The following is a 16,842-nucleotide window of genomic DNA, read 5'->3' as shown; positions in this document are numbered from 1 at the left end:
CTTTCCTTTCCTTTCATATTTAAGCCAACAACTCAACAGCAGCAACATACTTGGCTCGTAAATTCGACCTCAGAGCTTGAGCAGACCAGATTATAGTGTATCATCAGAGAGCTTTATCGTAGAACTGCACGACCGAAGTCGGAAATGGAAGATATCATACCTACCATCATCATCATAGTCGCCATATACTTCTTGGTAAGATGGATCACTGGATCGAGTGAGTTTTTCTTCATCCTGCAAAGGCAAGCCTTTGTTCGACCTGATTACTGATACTCTGCGTTGTTGTCGTAGAATCAGGCAATAATACACAAGGCGGTATAAGGGGAGTGACACCTAGTATGGTAAGCTCTTATCCTTTTCTTCCATACGAATATCATCATGGCGTGGTGGCGTAGAATGGACACGGTACCAAACCTCGATATAACTATCAAATGAACATGATCATCTAATCACTTCAACGTCAACAGGTTGACACGATACACGGTGCCTTCCCTCATGTCCCACTACCAAACATAATATACTCGTTATCACGAACGAGGAGCGCTCAAGCTACCTCCGAAGAGATATTGGAGAGAGGTGCATTACCAACTGTACGTTATTGCCTCAACTCCCATGACGTATATAATACTCATGCTAACGCTAATGCTATTGCTTGTATGATGATGCTATAGCCACCACCAAATTTCCAAATTCCCGCTTCTCTCCTCCCCACCACCCCTCACCCATCTACCACCACAGCCACTACTACCACGCCTTCATCGAACAATGGTAAATCCCAGAATACCAAGAATTCATCATTGATCGATCGATATAACCTCTCATCGCGAATACCTACGCCTTCGCACAAAGGTAAAGAGAAGGAATTACCAGATGAAGTAGATTCGGGAGCGTCCACTCCTATTAGTATTAGTGAGACGGAAGGAAAGAAGCATTGGGAAGTTACGAGAGAGAAGAGGGAGATGGGATTGAGGGAGAGGAAAGAGAAGATGATCCTAGAAGCTAGAAGGTGAGTCAAAGTGTTTGCGAGCGATATCTCAACTCGAACAATCTGTTCCGATCACAAGAAGACAGAACCAATCTGGTGATTTGATCATAATGAATTCTCGAAACAACTGTATACCTAAACAATCCCTCAATCATCTCACACTGTTCATCATTCCCCTTGCATTCGTCAAATGTTATAAGGAGGAGAACCCTTACTGATCCCCTGTCTGCCTCTTTGTAGGCGAATGTTGGAGAAACAAGCTCAAGCTCAAGCTGAAGCGCAAAATACGAAGCCGACCACCGCTTAATTGACTTTTCCTCTCTCACACTAGAACGGATCGGATAGATACCAACATATTTGTCATATGTATAATCCAATAGATGCATTATTATACCCTCCAGTAGAATTATCCCAAATACTATATCCAACCAGTCTGTCTTCTGTTGAAGCTAAAATATCCTCAATGGATATTTTACCCTCTTATTCCGTTTGACTCAACTCCCCGATTCCCATCAACTTGTTCATCTCTTCTAGTCTTGGTCCAAGCTTGAGGATCACCTCGTCTCCTACATTAGCCACAGCGAATCTGTATGAACGCAACAGTCAGCATATACTGACAAGACCAGCGAATGATGATCCTCTGGATCATTTTGTCCCACCTCAAGTGGTTCCACTCACCTCAACCAGATATCTTCCCTCAACCCTTCTCCACCCTTTAAAACATCCTTTTCCCAAATCTCGTCATCCTTCAAGTCAGGCATGAAGAAGCTCCCAGGAAGCGTGACCACTCCGAGCCTCCTGGCTAAGATCAGAGCTATATCCTCACTTCCTAATCTTTTCCTTTTCAATCCGACGTTGGCAGAAGCATGTATGTATTCCTTGGGGAAGGAGACATAGGCGAAATATCCTCCTATGGAAGTTACCTTCCACCCTTGAACTTTGGTAACCACGTCAACAAAGAGATTTCGTCGATGAGAGAGAGCTTTGGAAGATTCTTCTAGGTCTGATCGAAGGGCGGGGAGGAGGGGAGATAAGGCGATTTGAGGTGGACGAGGTGCGCAGATCTGCATATGAATCAAACAGATCGTCAGTTCTGCTAGGATGATACGATGATGGAATTAGATGGTGAATATGAATATCTATGATAGAGACGATAAGAGTTATATGTTATATACTAAAATGAAATTCCACTCACCTGCATACAATCGCATATCGTCGTTATGTGCTTTAATAAAGCAGGACTAGCGATGATACTTCCTAGTCTATGTCCTGGTATCCTATATCCTTCTGTGGATCGTCAATTAGTCAGCAACATCCTTCCTTGATCATACAAAATAATGTAGGAAACATTTTTGTAAGTGCACATTGCACATGATGACATCCAAGGATCCGAAGATACCAGGTCAAGGACGAACGGACAAATCCAACTCACTACTAAAACTTCCTAGACAGACCAACGTCTCTCTCCAATCCTCTTCCTCAAATAACCTATGAGGCACCCCTCTCCCACCTTGGTCATCCTCTACGAAATCCCTATACGTTTCATCCAACACCAGTGCCATTCCATTTTTCTTAGCGAGATCATACCATTCTTTCAATTCTTCATGTCTATAAACAGCTCCAGTGGGGTTGTTTGGCGATACTAAGACAATCATCTTCGGCTTCCCTTCTTCGTTTACAGTTGACAGGTAATTTCTAGCAGCTTGTATATCCGGTTTGAATCCATTCGTAGAATCACCAGGGATGTATATAGGTTTAACACCCTGTAGTGAAAAAACCATCATCTGATTGAAATATGATGGCAGTGGAACCATCACAGAGGAATTTCCAGATGGACATAAAGCCATGATAAGGACGAGGAATGCCATATTACATCCTGTTGTTATTGATATATCATCGAAATTGACCGTTCCTTTGCCTTTACTAACTTCCGCTTCAGGTGACTGGGTCGAACCATCTTGATTCGATGTCGATCCCGGAACCAACTTTGCAGTATCCTTCGTAGACTGAGAAGTAGAGATAGAGGAAGAAGAAGGGAGTTGATATTGTACTCTGATTTCCTCTGCGTACGCTTTTCTCAAAGCTAATTCACCTAATATCGGACCATACCTCGCTGATAGGGGATCACTTGACGATCCGGCCAAAGCCTCCAGGACAGATGGATGAGGAGCGTTTTTAGGTACACCTTGGGACAAGTCTAGAAGATCCCCGTACGTTGGTGAATTCAAGTATTCACGGCCCCACGCCTGAGCTCTTGGGATACTGATACAAGAACAAGACATTTTCATCAATCAGAGTGGATTGTCAAGATCAATCGTCTACCTTATCGTATGACAAAAGATCAACTCACGGTGGAGCTTCGGTGGCTTCTACTGCTGGGGCGATACTGAACTTGAGTAAGTTGGACATCGCATGTATCTATCTAGCTTGGTCGAGTGTGCTGGCGAGTACGATATGGAGATAGTAGACTAGACGATGAGAAGAAGTAAGTTGCGTGAGTATATCATGATGAACATTACGAGTATTATCGTTGTTTTTATGCGACGATCGATCTCAATGGCGCTTAAAGGCGCTTACCAGTCTACCAGTTATCCGAGTGGGTATATAACCGTACCCGCAATATCCCATCTTACTCCAATCTCAGAGCATGCATCCGAAAACGATTCTGATTGCGATTGCGATGCGGAAGCGAGGGTTGTAAGAGTAGAGAAGTGCAGATGCGAAGAGATGCACCGACTGTTGTGTCGATGTTGTCAAAAGGACGAGTATGTTCAAAGTCATCATCACATTGCGGACTCCGCCTAAATGCTTCTGTAGATCTCCATCGAATACGTTCGTAAATATCTAAATATGCATTCATTCCAAACAGATCGTACAAAAACTACAAACTCATACTCCATGATGCCCAGATCTACATGTACGTGTCATAGACCATATTGATAACCACGAGTGGATTTCCCGTTGCTCCTGATTTATCAGTCATGCGGGCTGGGTCAAGGTGAGGTCTCCATATAACATCTTACACTTTCTTCTTCTTATCTACAATTCCAAGGGGACACACTCCATCATCAGCACGAACAATCGATTATCACGCATGATCGAGAAAGATTGCACTCACTCTTCTGCCCACCCACACTACTAGGCGTGGTATCCCTAGACCCCGGACCAGATTTCAATTCATCTATGGGTCGTTTCTTACCACCTTTGATAGCAGGTTTCTTATCATCTTCCTTTTCTTCCTCCTTCATCACACATAGTAACAAGGTGTGGGCTCGTCGTTTCAGTTCGTCGGGTGTACGCGATTTGAAGAACCAGTCGAATCTATAACACACAAAGAAATTCAGTCAGATCTGTTAACTCCATCACAATTACCATGCCCATTCGCGAAATGAATTGGATGATATAGAAAGAAAGGTGTAGAAATAAGTGAAATGATAGTCGTGACTTACCTGAACAAAGGCCATTCTCCTATATCTCTCTTGATCAACTCATAACAATCATCTCTTTCAATCCCATGATGGTGCATCCTAACCAACAAGAATCTATCCTCCTCATCTGAGTACGTTTTACCTTTATTCTGTCCGTACGTAATCTTCAATTCCTGTAAGGGGAATTTGGTAGCTTTCACTTTGCGATGAAGGGCGTCAATTCGATCTTGCTGTTCACGAATCTTATCTTCTCCTATTCGAATACGTTCCATCACTTTTTCCCAATCTATGTAAAAGATACCAAAGAGTCAGTCCCAAGTCCCTCAGATAGAACACTCCCACATCGATCACGTGTAAGTGACTACGAGACCACAACCCACCTTTCAACTCTTTATACCTCTCAAAGAATACCGCCGCATATTCCCTCACAGCATCTTCCGTATGATCACTGATCTCCAAAGCGACCTTATCCAAAGCATCTCTACCGAATCTTTCGACTCCTCGAACGAAAGCTTGATAGTGTCTTCTTTGCCAGTCGGGGAAACCTTCTCCAACCAACGTATCTTTTTCAGCGGATTCCTCCTCAGTCAGGGGTTCAGCTATGAAAATCACATCGAATTGAAATCAGCATCTTCTCATTGAACTGAATAGCGTGTCTTGAGCGGGTGACTAACCATTGTTAATCCTATCTTGCTCTTCCGCACGTTCCGCTTCGACCTGTTCGGCCGTCTCACCCTCCTCAGGTTCTCGCGAGGGCACCACGTAATTCAGAGACTTCCTGTGAGCGTCAAATTCCTTATTTTGCAGTTCTACCAATCGAGGTGGGTAAAATTGGAAATCATTGATATTGACCTGTTTAGGTGGTCTGGAGATCTTGGGTTTATCAGATTTGGGGGCGCTGGTGTTAAGTTGATCCCGGTAGTACTGGTCGATCGAATAATTGTTCTTTCTTTCTCTCTTTGCCGGTTCAATCCAGATGAGGTTCTTACCTCCTCTCTAGATGAAAGGTAAGATACTCAGTAAGCTGAGAGAAAAGATTGCATTTCAAGGAATAGCTTACCTTGTTAGCATAATCCTCTCCTTCCCAGGTATTCACCATCGACTCCGACTTGAAGTTGTTCAAAGCATCGAGGTCCAGACCAGCGTATTTACTGTTGAGCTCGGCAGTCTTTTCTTCACCTCGTTTGATGATTTCGTCGATATCATCATCGATCAACATACTGAGATATCGTTAGCTTAATATTGGCTGCAGGCGACACGGATCAGCTTACCTGGCAGAGTTGTTGATGATCTTCTCAGCACCATGCTGGATCATATCAAGCAGCTCATCCTTGTTTTGACCAACTACAATCGAGATAAGCTCTCTGAAAAAGAAAGAAGTACATCATGGGCAGCTTACCCTTTTGAGCCTGTTGTGATCGGCCCTCCTGTATAACCATCTGATCAAGCTTGAGTTTCTGAGTAGCTCTTTCGAGGATACGTTCTTCGACTGCGTCCTACGAGAGACCAAAGGAGTCAGCTGACGGGTTTGTTGGGTGTAACGAAGCAACTTACTTGGGTGATGAACCTAAACACATAGACCTGCTTAGTTTGACCAATACGATGCGCTCTGTCCATCGCTTGAAGATCCGCTTGAGGGTTCCTGCACAGTTTCATTAGCTATGTTGTGATTGTCAGGGAATTAACAACTGACCAATCACTATCAAAAAGAACAACGATATCCGCGGTGACCAGATTGATACCCAAACCACCGGCACGAGTAGTGAGTAAGAAGACGAATTTCTCACTTCCTGGCGCGTTGTAGTCGTCAATAGCGGAGATACGATCTTCATGTGGTGTGTTACCATCAATTCGACAGTATTCTACACAAAGACGTGAGTTATATCCCAGTCGAGAATCAAGGATCAACTCACGATGTCCTCGGAATTGACAATAGTCTTCCAAGATATCTAACACTCTACTCATCTGGGAGAAGATCAATACCCTCGACCCTTTGGCTTTCATGTTTTTGAGCAATTTGTCAAGGATGACCATTTTACCGGCATTATCAACGAGATGTTCATCAGTGGTGAAAGGTGGTCCAGGTTCAGCTCCATCGAAAACTACATAAACTGCATCAGCTAACTTGTCCGGTTTATAATGTGACTCAGCTCACGATAAGGGTGATTACAGCATTTTCTTAATTGCATGACAATGTTCAATAATCTTGTCTTTCCTTCTTTCTTGCCCGAAGCACCTAAATTGTAAAGATGTCAGATACCCAACCCTATGTGGGATAATTCGCAAGTATCTGACTCACCATTGACCGCATCTATATCCTTCTCTAGCAACATTCTGTACCACTTCCTTTGCATTTCTGTCATGCCTACATACAAGTTGATTTCTTTCTTCGGTAACAGAGAATGTTCCACATCCGCTTTGACACGTCGAAGTAAGAAAGGTCTCAACACTTTATGAAGCTGTTTAACGACTGCGTCGGAATCCGAATCATCTTTAGTCTTGAACCACGCATCGAAATCCTCGCTACACAGTCAAAGTGAGCTGGAAGTCGAAGAATACGTGATTTCAGAAGCTCACCTCGAGGAGAAGACATCAGGTAAGATGAAATTCAACAATGCCCATAATTCTTGCAAGTTGTTTTGCAAGGGTGTACCGGTGATCAATAATCTACCTCTACTTGTGAAAGTTCGGATGATCTGACTGAGCAACGAATCGACATTCTTGATTCGATGAGCTTCATCGATGATTATGTATTCCCAACTGAACTTTCGAAGAGTAGATTTCTCTCGAAGACACATTTCGTATGAAGTGATGAGGACATTGAAGTCTTGAGTAAGGATTCGTTTGTTGATGAGATCGGCCTAAGCAGATCGTGATTAGCTGAGATTCCGTATGGTCAAATAGTAGGTGAGCCGAGCTTACTCTTTCCTCTTTGGTACCTTGTAATACCAGAGTGTTGAAGCCAGGTACCCATTTGTTCACTTCTCTATACCAGTTGTCTAATGTTGATTTGGGTACGACGATGAGATGAGGACCCGGGATATTCTGATGGAACTTGAGGTATCCGAGGAAAGAGATGGTCTGAAGGGTTTTGCCGAGACCCTATTATCATAATTTCACATTTTTCATAAGCTTTGCATTCACAGTATTGTCGTCACATCGCAACTTACCATTTCATCGGCCAAGATACCATTGATACCATTATGATGTAACGAAGCCATCCAGTTCAAACCCTGGACTTGGTAATCTCTCATCTTACCACCTTTGACATCTGCATGGAGTGTCAGCTAGGGTATAGAGTAAGGAATACTCAGCTGACTTACAAGGAGGACTTTCTTCAAAGACATAAGCTTCGTCCTCTGCATCTTCGTCCTTCAATAATTCTTCATCTTCCTCCTTTTCAGATTTTCGATGTCGATGATCACTGGAATGGACGCGTCAGCTGTTATACCATATCGGCTAATTGATCAGCTCACTTTGCTTTTTTCTTCCCTTTCCCACTCTGATTAGCCATTTGTTCGTCCAACATCTTGGCGAACTCAGGTTCACGTTGTTTCTGCATACAGCTGTCAGCTGATCTCATGAAAAGGTCAACAGTCGTAGATCAGCTCACCTTGAGATCAATGAAATGCTGGAATAGTTCAGTCTGGCCGAGTAAATACTGAAATCGCTTGATCGAATCGGCGAACTAGTTGCAGTTGATTGAATTAGCTGGTTCCTCGAGATATCGGGAGAAGAAATCAGCTAACTAACCTTTGCTTGTTCCATCGCACCCCTCTTTTTACCGATCTCAGCCACTTGGGCTTTTCTCTCTGCATTGGCAGCCTTACGCGCCGATGACTGGGCGGCCTTCTTGGCTGCCCTCGACTGAAAGAGATATCGATGTCAGCTTACTTCACACTCAACAAAGAACGAAGGTCAAGCTTACCGATCCATTCATCAAATCATCTTCATCAAATTGTTCATCCTCCAATTCATCTTCGCTGTCCTGTTCCTGCTCTGGTTCGGGTGTCTGAGGTGCGGTATTTATATGATGTTCGTCAGAAGCTACCGCCGAGGGCTGCGTAGTATAGGAAAGACAATGTTAGCGAAGGGCACATGGATAGATGCGCGATGGCACTATGCGAGGTTACGGATGGGAAAACTTACAGCTCTGGAGACTGACAGGTCCCTCGAGTTGGGTACATAATCAGACAACTTGTCATCATCGACGCCTGCCCCACCGGGAGTCGCGTTCGAAGCTGCCAATAAGGGATTCTGGGGATGTGCGCAAGTATGGTCAGCTGGATTGTTTACTTCTGAGATCAAGCAGCTCACCATGATTATCCTATTTCCAGCTTGAAAATGCCAAGTGACAAATGAGGCAAGGTGTTGATTAGGAAGATGCGAAGATGATCAAGTGGAAGTGGGAGGTGAAAATGAAAACATCGCTAGTGAGATGTTATTTCCTCGCGTCCAGCTCACTCATGTTGGCGCGGTAGACCCCTACACACGCCTAATCATAGACACCCAGATGGGGGTGCGCCTAATGGTCAGTGTTCCTGGATTGATAGTGCTTCTGGTGGCAACTCACGACTACACGAATCTTACAAAACAACAACCATGGTATCCATCTTTGTCGTTCTTCGCCCATACATCCAAGCAACAAGGACAGTTGTAACCAAGTCCGTTCATCTGGACTTCCCTTCGACCAGCGGGTGCCCATCAGACTGTACCGGGACTCGAAGTCATCTCCAACGACATGCAGAAGACTAAAGGAGACACATTCGATCTGAGGGTAAGTGTTCGAGTGACAGTCAGAACGACGACATCCCTCATCTGACACTCATCTGTGCATCTCTCTTAGGCAGAAGAAGACGCAGCCCGTCGTCTCAACGTCGGCAAGTCAATCAACGTCTCATCTTCCATAAGTGGTCTCAACTCTCGTGCCAAGAGGACTGATCTGATAGGAAAGGTAGCTCTGAAGGAGAAAGTAGATGCTATAGGTATGTGACCATCTATAAAGATACAAGTAAAATAAAACATGGCCTCATTACTGATACATTTTCACTTTGAATGGGTATAAGCCAAAGACCATGGAGTCACCATCGATCCAGAAGTCTCACTCTACCTACTTTCAACAATTGAAAACCGTATCAAATCACTATTTTCCTCTGCTATCAAAGCTCAACAACATCGCACTCAATTCTCTCACCTATATTTCCCACCTCTAACCAAACCAAGTCACACCGACAGCAACAATGACAATACCAACGCTGGTGGAAGTGGAAAAGGTGGAAGAGCAATGTGGTCAAGTCGAATCACCTCGGATCCCTCTCAAGTCTTAGACCTAGTCAACAAATCATATAGAGAGGAGGAACAGGAATTCAGGAAAAGCAGAATGAACAGATTAGCTAAAGAAGCTGAATTACAAAAAATAAGAGATCGTGCATCTTCCCTTTCTCTCAATCCTGACGACGGGGTGGGTGGCAGTGGACCAAGTACACCGATATCAAAACCTTCTCCATCATCCTATTCGACCCCAGTTGCAGGTGGGTCAGGAGGTGGGACACCAATGTTCGGTGCTATTAGAGAATCAACTACCAAGAGTGGAAGTTCAAGTTCGAAGAAGGGCAAAATCAATCCGCGAGATGTATCTGCCGAAGTTCAACATAAGATGGCGAACGCAACTGCCATGCGATCAGTAGGGATGGGTAAGAAATACGGTTGGATGACTGGAAATGTACCTAGTATATCTAGTCCCCTGGCTGGTGGTGGAAATACAAGTAAGAAAAGGAAATTAGAAAAAGAGAAAGATAGAGAGAAGGAGAAATCAAAGTTATCATCAAATGTGACTACAAACTCTCCAATCGACGGAGGTAGCAATAGCAATAAACAAACACCTGAACCTTCAACACCTAATACCAATACATCCGATATCGAAAAAGAAAAAGAAAGACCAAACAAAAGGTCTAAACCTACTATACGTCAACCTACTAGACGGTTGATACTGGTAGAGAAAGAAGAAACAGAGGGCGGTGATGTCGAAGATAAGAAAGTGGAAGATGATAAAGTGCTTACACTGTTAGATTTGGTATTTGCGATGGAACATAATGGATTGGATGGTAAGGGGATAGGAAAAGAGGACGAAATATTACAGAAAGTTTGGGCGAGGAAGGGTGGTCCATGGGGTGAAGATGGATGGGATGGGAGGAAGTGAGAGGGAAGTCTTAGCCTGTGTAGCTAATACGATACAGATTGTACTGTACTACTTTCCGTTTAGACGATAGATTATCAGATAATGATGAGCGATTATATGATATGCCGATGGTTCATGTACTATACGTTGATATGAAACATGATGAGAAAATGCATAAACAACGAAACCATAAACAGCAGAAAAGAAACCTAATGACCTTTCTTTCCCTCTATATATATATATTAACCGTAAACTTGATCGATCATGTATGTTTTATAATACTCTGTCCCATCTACAACAACAACGTTCAATCACCTATCATCCATCCCCTCTTGTAGTCTTTTTGAAATGTGATCAAACTGGTTAAGCTAAGAACACCCTCCATGCGAGGAAGGCAGCGAGTAAAGCTACTGGTACGACCCAAATTGGGAATCTATTCACACGACAAAATCAAAAGATGAGTACATTCTTCGGATACCCTATTGAGTCGATACGATGAATGACTTGGTGTACTCACCCTGAAGAAGAAGTTGATCCACCGGTTGAAGAGAGTGATTTCTTCGATTTGGATTTTTTCTACATCACACAAAAGCAAAAATATCAGCTCTTCTATCCCAAGAATAAGGTTGATCACTCTCAACAGATATTTGAAATCTCCTTCTCATCTCGGACTGAACTGGACTGGATTAGAGGAGATATATGGATCAATGCGGACGAGTAAGGGCTAGCCCGTCGATCTGGAAAGCCTTCCGATTCATGATAATCCCCATAAAAACCCTTCTCTACAATCCATTATATCTGCTGCTTTTCCCGTACCAAGAAAACAAACCGAAAGTCAGAATGGACCATCTACTCACCTCACCGTAGAAATCACCCAATAACATCTTAGGTAACATTTCCCTAGCTTCGTCTGAATGTCCTACATCTTCGAATGCCTCTGTTGCGTCTCGGCCTGTACAAACGTAAGATTGAAATCAGCGTTTGTCCATTTACGACAAGGTGAATGCATGAGTGAAGATATGACGAAGAGTGTGTATGGAATCCGTACATGGACCTGATCGGATTGATTTCACTGTCGATGGATTTGGAAGGACTCACCTGCTTCTTCGATCAATACTTCATCACCACCTGGATGCTAAAAACATGAAACATAGAATCAATCCAAGTCAGTCATCTCATCTCACTGTTTGTGATTCCCCTGCCCGATATTTCTTATCGAAGCAAATTATACCAGTCATCGTTCCTCCAACCTCTCAATGATCTCTCAATCGATCTCAATCATCTCTACCTGATCAATTTCAATTGACACAACCCCTTTCGTCACCTACCAACCCCTACCTCTCATTCTCATTCAAGAAGAATAAAAGCACGGCAGACTGAACCCACCTCATCCATGAATGCCGTGATATCATACACTTTATCATGCAACAACATCCACAGACTCTCTCGCGTGTTGTGTTCCTTCAACTGTTCGAGAGAGTAGGTTCCCTCTGGTTGTACTGGGGCAGCTTCAGGGGCGGGGGCGGTGGAAGAAGATGCGTCGGCCATGGTTGATAGTGTTTCTGAGACGGGTCGAGAAGGACAGATTAAGTTGGTAAGTGCAATGTATGATTAGTTGATACGAATACGATCAGATATATCAGAGTTATGTTGTATCTGAAAAAACAGGAACACCAAAAAGGCTCGTGCCACGTTGTTTGATCTATGATGATACGACAGATGAATGAGATTGACCATTTGTGGCGAATTGATTGGTCCACCCCCATTCTCTTCTTACCTTACCATAGTATACTATATATCACTCGATGATAGCTACATGCATGGTTTATAACATGTTGAGACATTTGGCATGCACAGATGATGGCTCTAGCTTAAGAAACGCTAATAAGGAATGAATGTTGTGAAAGAAAAACCGAGGAGAAGGACTGATTGGTCCAATTGATTGTGATACCACTTACGGTTCAAGGGAGATTTTTAGTTTCCTTCCGACTCTCAGACTGGACTTTTTCATAAACACACTTTGAGTGATCAATTTACAGAAACAGTGTTGCTGCAATGAACGCAGACACAAACTCGAACACATTCGTTATAGCCATATCATACATGTCAATAAAATAGATGTATCAAAAGTATGCGAAAACCCTTAATCAACACGACCTATCTTAAAGACTTCATCCACCTGAATCTCATATGAGACCCGCTTAAAGGGAAACATCGATCTTCTTGGCATCTTGACCAAGAGCCTTGGCTCTCTTTCTGAGTTTGGCAACACTGCGAGGTGAAAAACAGGAATCAGTAAGTGTTCCTCAGTATACACTGTCGGGTGTCCGGAGTTGGGTATCAAAGTTGACTTACGATTTGTTACCTCGGATACCACCACCCCAGTGTCGTCTGATCTCCTCAGCCTTGTCAAGGTAGTTAGCCTTGGCGGCAGAAACGAGGTTGGCGAGTGCTTGTTGGTCTTCTGATCGGACATCGGTGATGGCGACGGAAGAAGAGGTCTTCTTTCCGGTGATCAAACCAAGTCTGGCCTTTCCTTTAACGATCACATAAGGTACACCCATCTTTCTACAGAGAGCAGGCAAGAAGACGACAAGTTCGATAGGGTCAACATCATCGGCAATGACGACCAACTTGGCCTTCTTAGCTTCAACCAAAGCGATAACGTGGTTCAAACCGTATTTGGCGAAAACAGGTTTCTTGGAGTCCTTGGTGGTGGACTTGTCACCTTCCTTGGCCTTTGATTCGGCTTCGGAAAGTAATCGAGCCTTCTTCTCTTGCTTGGACTCAGGCTTGTACTTGTTAAGTAATTGGAAGAGTTGGGTGGCAGTGTTCTTGTCGAGAGTTTGAGAGAATTGAGCAATGGCGGGGGGTACCTAGATAACGCCGGAAATAACGCAATCAGCATTGAGGATCTAATATCGAACTTGACACTATCGAAGCTAATTAAGGGATGACTCACCTTCAATCGTTGGTTGAGGATAACCTTTTGTCTTTGGAGTCTAACGTACTCGGGCCATTTTACGAATCGGGTCAAATCTCTCTTGGGAGGGATATCACCGCCTATATACATACACAATCGATGATCAGTACTCTACCCTCTACCGCAAAGGAATAGACATGAATCTGTGAAAGAAACAAGGGAAAGATGATGGAGTGAGATGATGATGAGGAAGTAGTACTCACCGATACCGAAAGTCTTGGATCTCTTCTCGAAAAGAGGGTTTTGGTCCTTCTTGACGGCTTTCTTGGTACCGTAAGGGGCAGAAGCGGGCTTAGATTTTCCTTTAGCGGCTTTAGGCTATTTGTGGAAAAGGGGGTCATTGAGACGACCATCAGCGATGCTCTTTCTTCGAAGATAAATAGGCATCACGTCATGTCGGAGCTCTAGGGTTTTTCTTTTGACCATCATACAACCCAATCCGAACCTGAGGAATCACCCAGCAGGTTACATGAAGAGGCAAATGTGATGGTCGAAAAGACAGCATTATAGCAGAGGACATATGGTCGAATCGGATCGAGGTAGATCGATCGATATGACAGTCATGCTATTTGTCAAAATCATCACTCTCCCTCCATTCCCATAAAAGGTGAAAGAAGAAAAGTTCATTCGACAAGATACGGTTGGGATCCAACTATCCTCAGGGGAAGAGGCGGTTTGACCTAACTGATCCACTCTCAAATCTTCCATCTTCATTCATACGAATGAACAGGGAGACGAAAGAGCTGGACCAAGTCGACACCGTACATCTCTTTTCCAAGTTCTAGTCGAATCTATCACGGATATATCCTTCATCTCCTAATTAAAGTCGTAAAGGTAACCGTAACCGTACTATCCAATTTGCTGAAAATTGTTTTGATGTATCCAAAGATGGTGTATAGACGTGATGCCTAGGTTGTGTGAGAGTAGTAGCGTACCATTTTGATATGCTTCTTTGTTTGTTGATGGATGAAGGTAAGAGAAGAAAGAGTCTTGAAGGATGAAGAAGAAGCCAAATACGATGGTGAGGGAGGGGACGGTGAAAAATGAATGAACGGTAGACCACCCAGTGGGGGTAGGTGGATGGGACCAATAGGCTGTCGGATTTAAACATGTAAGCTCGCAACCATACCGTGCAGTGGATTTAATTGACCCGGTTAAGCACCTTATCTCCGACGTTCGCGATTTGTGTTTCACGCGCGCCACACAGCCGGTGTTTTGACTCTGGGTGGTTTTGGGGGGGTATCGGCGTTTTAAGAAATTTCCATCGACCATGCGACAGTTTGAGGATGAGAATTGTTGGTAGCTGTTGCTGCTTGCTGCATACCCTGCATTGAATGGTTGCACCGTTGATTTCAGCTAAAAAGAAAAGATCTTCTGATCGGTTTTGCTCCCTAGACATCAAGGTATATACAGGTCAAGTCAAAATGGTGAGTCGAGTCGACCTTTCAGCGGAAAGTGCAGAGTAGTAGCTCGGAACGGATTAGATGAGACGGATTGGACATCGGGAAGAACAAAGTCAATGAACGGGCGGTTGGGGGGAGAAAAATCAGTGTTGGAGATAGATTCAGCAGGGTATAGACGTGGGAAACAGACAAAATGGGTCGTAATGGACATTATCATCACTTTAGAGAAATGTAGATCATCCAGACCGTTATGGATCGTCGGCTAGATTGGACTGGTCGTACCAATGGAAAGAAAGGAGGAAATCAACTCGGATAGAATGAAAAGATAGCAAAACAGTAGCTAACTTATCTATAATTCTTATAGCCCCAACAAGTCAAAGACATCAAAAAGTTCCTCGAGATCGCTCGAAGAAAGGACGCTACTCGTGAGTTGTGTTGGACTATACTTCACGAGTTGCAATGGATCATTGCTGACTGTTTCATGATCTATGTTATTCTTCATTATCCATTTCCCTACTCTACCACCAACAAATTTCCATTCGACCTAACCCTCTACTCATATCCCCTGTACTTTCCTACCAACCCCATAGTCGCCCGAATCAAGAAGACCTCCATCAAACCTCCTACCGGTGCCGCCCTCAAGACCAAGGCCGCCAAGAAAGCTCCTACCCACGTAACGAAATTCAAGATCAGATGTTCTAGATACCTTTACACTTTGGTTTTGGACGATGCTGAGAAGGCCGAGAAATTGAAGCAATCTCTTCCCCCTGGTGAGCCGGTTGTCGGTTTATATGAAGATGACATGATTATAGGGTAGGAGTAGAGGATGTATCTGATATACATCTTATCATCTCCATACCCTTGATTTTATCTTGGATTTGTCAAAAAGAATGACAGCTGATCTTCGGTCTTTACCTCGCAGGATTGAAAGTTGAGGACATCACCAACAAAGCCCCCAAGAAGAAATAAACGGTTCTCTTCTCTCGTAGCTGTTTAGATCTGACTTGATTGGGATTTGATTAGGGTTGGGATGAGATGCATTTGAACCCTGTATACCGATATCGATACTGCAAAGATCGTTCAGCACACGTTGACATCATCCAAAACGTTACTGACTCACTCACGATATCACATTGGTTTCCATAGCTAATCAGGCTGGTTCTACTAATATAACTACCTTATGAGGTAACCCCCTACAATCATGATTGTGCTGTTCCCCGCTGTTTGTCCAAGTAAAGGATATGATTGACGTACAAGGCTGCAGCAATGGTCTGACATACTACAAATATAGATTGATGATGATCATTCGATCTTATAGTCTGAGTTTCAACCGTTTCCCTATTCTCCCTCAGCTCCGCATAGCTTTTGCATTACCTACCTGAACGGCTGTGAATGATCTTCGACTCCTTGCCTAGTCTATCCTGCGATCATGACATCCTGGATCATTCCGTTCACGCGAAACAATTTTAGGGGATCTATCCTTCTCCTACTGATGCGATCCCATACATGAGATCATAACTCTCACTTGCTGAACACATGAAAGGGTTACTATATCGATCGTTACCATGTTAATGCGTTTCGTGAAAACTTGTGTCCTCAAATTGCTTGTCGTTCTAGAATCCTAAGTACCTGCTGTTTCATTAACGTTGTTGTATAATACGAAGCCTACGGAAGGTATACCTATCTTGTCAATGCGTTTTGAGATCCATATACTTATATATATGTTCATTTCGGTCCTCCCCATTCACGACGTTCTACTACCAAGACGTCACCGTATGCATTCAAATATGGGGAGATGAAACACAAGCGACCCCTGTATTCATACTGGACTATAAGTCATAATACCGTACCGTACCGTATTGAAA

The 16,842-nt window shown here is 43.6% G+C and overlaps 7 protein-coding genes across 7 annotated transcripts; 3 read left to right on the top strand and 4 right to left on the bottom strand.

Annotated features, from left to right (window-relative positions):
* Nucleotides 1–144: 144 nt before the first annotated feature.
* Nucleotides 145–1,292, top strand: L199_001144 (uncharacterized protein; the record flags this gene model as incomplete). The annotated part of the gene is made up of 5 exons (XM_064886901.1): nucleotides 145–217; nucleotides 292–341; nucleotides 468–590; nucleotides 672–1,006; nucleotides 1,226–1,292. The coding sequence occupies 5 exons, from the start codon at nucleotides 145–147 to the stop codon at nucleotides 1,290–1,292; spliced, it is 648 nt and encodes a 215-aa protein (XP_064742973.1).
* A 173-nt stretch (nucleotides 1,293–1,465) lies between these two features.
* L199_001143 (uncharacterized protein) lies at nucleotides 1,466–3,394 on the bottom strand (the record flags this gene model as incomplete). The annotated part of the gene is made up of 5 exons (XM_064886900.1): nucleotides 1,466–1,571; nucleotides 1,664–2,049; nucleotides 2,181–2,272; nucleotides 2,418–3,247; nucleotides 3,336–3,394. 5 exons carry the CDS (start codon nucleotides 3,392–3,394, stop codon nucleotides 1,466–1,468), a joined length of 1,473 nt encoding a protein of 490 aa, XP_064742972.1.
* Nucleotides 3,395–4,004: 610 nt separating this feature from the next.
* On the bottom strand, nucleotides 4,005–8,733 carry L199_001142 (uncharacterized protein; the record flags this gene model as incomplete). Its single annotated transcript, XM_064886899.1, has 23 exons — nucleotides 4,005–4,024; nucleotides 4,104–4,306; nucleotides 4,435–4,699; nucleotides 4,794–5,012; nucleotides 5,088–5,409; nucleotides 5,474–5,633; nucleotides 5,685–5,757; nucleotides 5,813–5,909; nucleotides 5,968–6,055; nucleotides 6,107–6,275; nucleotides 6,327–6,515; nucleotides 6,569–6,649; nucleotides 6,713–6,936; nucleotides 6,991–7,274; nucleotides 7,336–7,515; nucleotides 7,584–7,684; nucleotides 7,737–7,837; nucleotides 7,890–7,969; nucleotides 8,027–8,101; nucleotides 8,167–8,280; nucleotides 8,342–8,473; nucleotides 8,563–8,670; nucleotides 8,731–8,733. The coding sequence occupies 23 exons, from the start codon at nucleotides 8,731–8,733 to the stop codon at nucleotides 4,005–4,007; spliced, it is 3,288 nt and encodes a 1,095-aa protein (XP_064742971.1).
* A 421-nt stretch (nucleotides 8,734–9,154) lies between these two features.
* L199_001141 (uncharacterized protein) lies at nucleotides 9,155–10,612 on the top strand (the record flags this gene model as incomplete). The annotated part of the gene is made up of 3 exons (XM_064886898.1): nucleotides 9,155–9,190; nucleotides 9,260–9,398; nucleotides 9,480–10,612. The coding sequence occupies 3 exons, from the start codon at nucleotides 9,155–9,157 to the stop codon at nucleotides 10,610–10,612; spliced, it is 1,308 nt and encodes a 435-aa protein (XP_064742970.1).
* A 342-nt stretch (nucleotides 10,613–10,954) lies between these two features.
* On the bottom strand, nucleotides 10,955–12,139 carry L199_001140 (uncharacterized protein; the record flags this gene model as incomplete). The annotated part of the gene is made up of 5 exons (XM_064886897.1): nucleotides 10,955–11,024; nucleotides 11,109–11,167; nucleotides 11,449–11,543; nucleotides 11,690–11,726; nucleotides 11,978–12,139. The coding sequence occupies 5 exons, from the start codon at nucleotides 12,137–12,139 to the stop codon at nucleotides 10,955–10,957; spliced, it is 423 nt and encodes a 140-aa protein (XP_064742969.1).
* Nucleotides 12,140–12,792: 653 nt separating this feature from the next.
* On the bottom strand, nucleotides 12,793–14,282 carry L199_001139 (uncharacterized protein; the record flags this gene model as incomplete). The annotated part of the gene is made up of 5 exons (XM_064886896.1): nucleotides 12,793–12,862; nucleotides 12,947–13,467; nucleotides 13,554–13,654; nucleotides 13,778–13,892; nucleotides 14,214–14,282. 5 exons carry the CDS (start codon nucleotides 14,280–14,282, stop codon nucleotides 12,793–12,795), a joined length of 876 nt encoding a protein of 291 aa, XP_064742968.1.
* Nucleotides 14,283–14,998: 716 nt separating this feature from the next.
* L199_001138 (uncharacterized protein) lies at nucleotides 14,999–15,946 on the top strand (the record flags this gene model as incomplete). The annotated part of the gene is made up of 4 exons (XM_064886895.1): nucleotides 14,999–15,001; nucleotides 15,342–15,402; nucleotides 15,568–15,747; nucleotides 15,900–15,946. 4 exons carry the CDS (start codon nucleotides 14,999–15,001, stop codon nucleotides 15,944–15,946), a joined length of 291 nt encoding a protein of 96 aa, XP_064742967.1.
* Nucleotides 15,947–16,842: the final 896 nt, after the last annotated feature.

This window comes from Kwoniella botswanensis, chromosome 1 (assembly GCF_036426115.1).
Source record: "Kwoniella botswanensis chromosome 1, complete sequence".
NCBI classification, from domain to species: domain Eukaryota; kingdom Fungi; phylum Basidiomycota; class Tremellomycetes; order Tremellales; family Cryptococcaceae; genus Kwoniella; species Kwoniella botswanensis.
The sequence above is the reverse complement of the archived record's forward strand: the minus strand, read 5'-3'. Positions and strand labels throughout refer to the sequence as shown.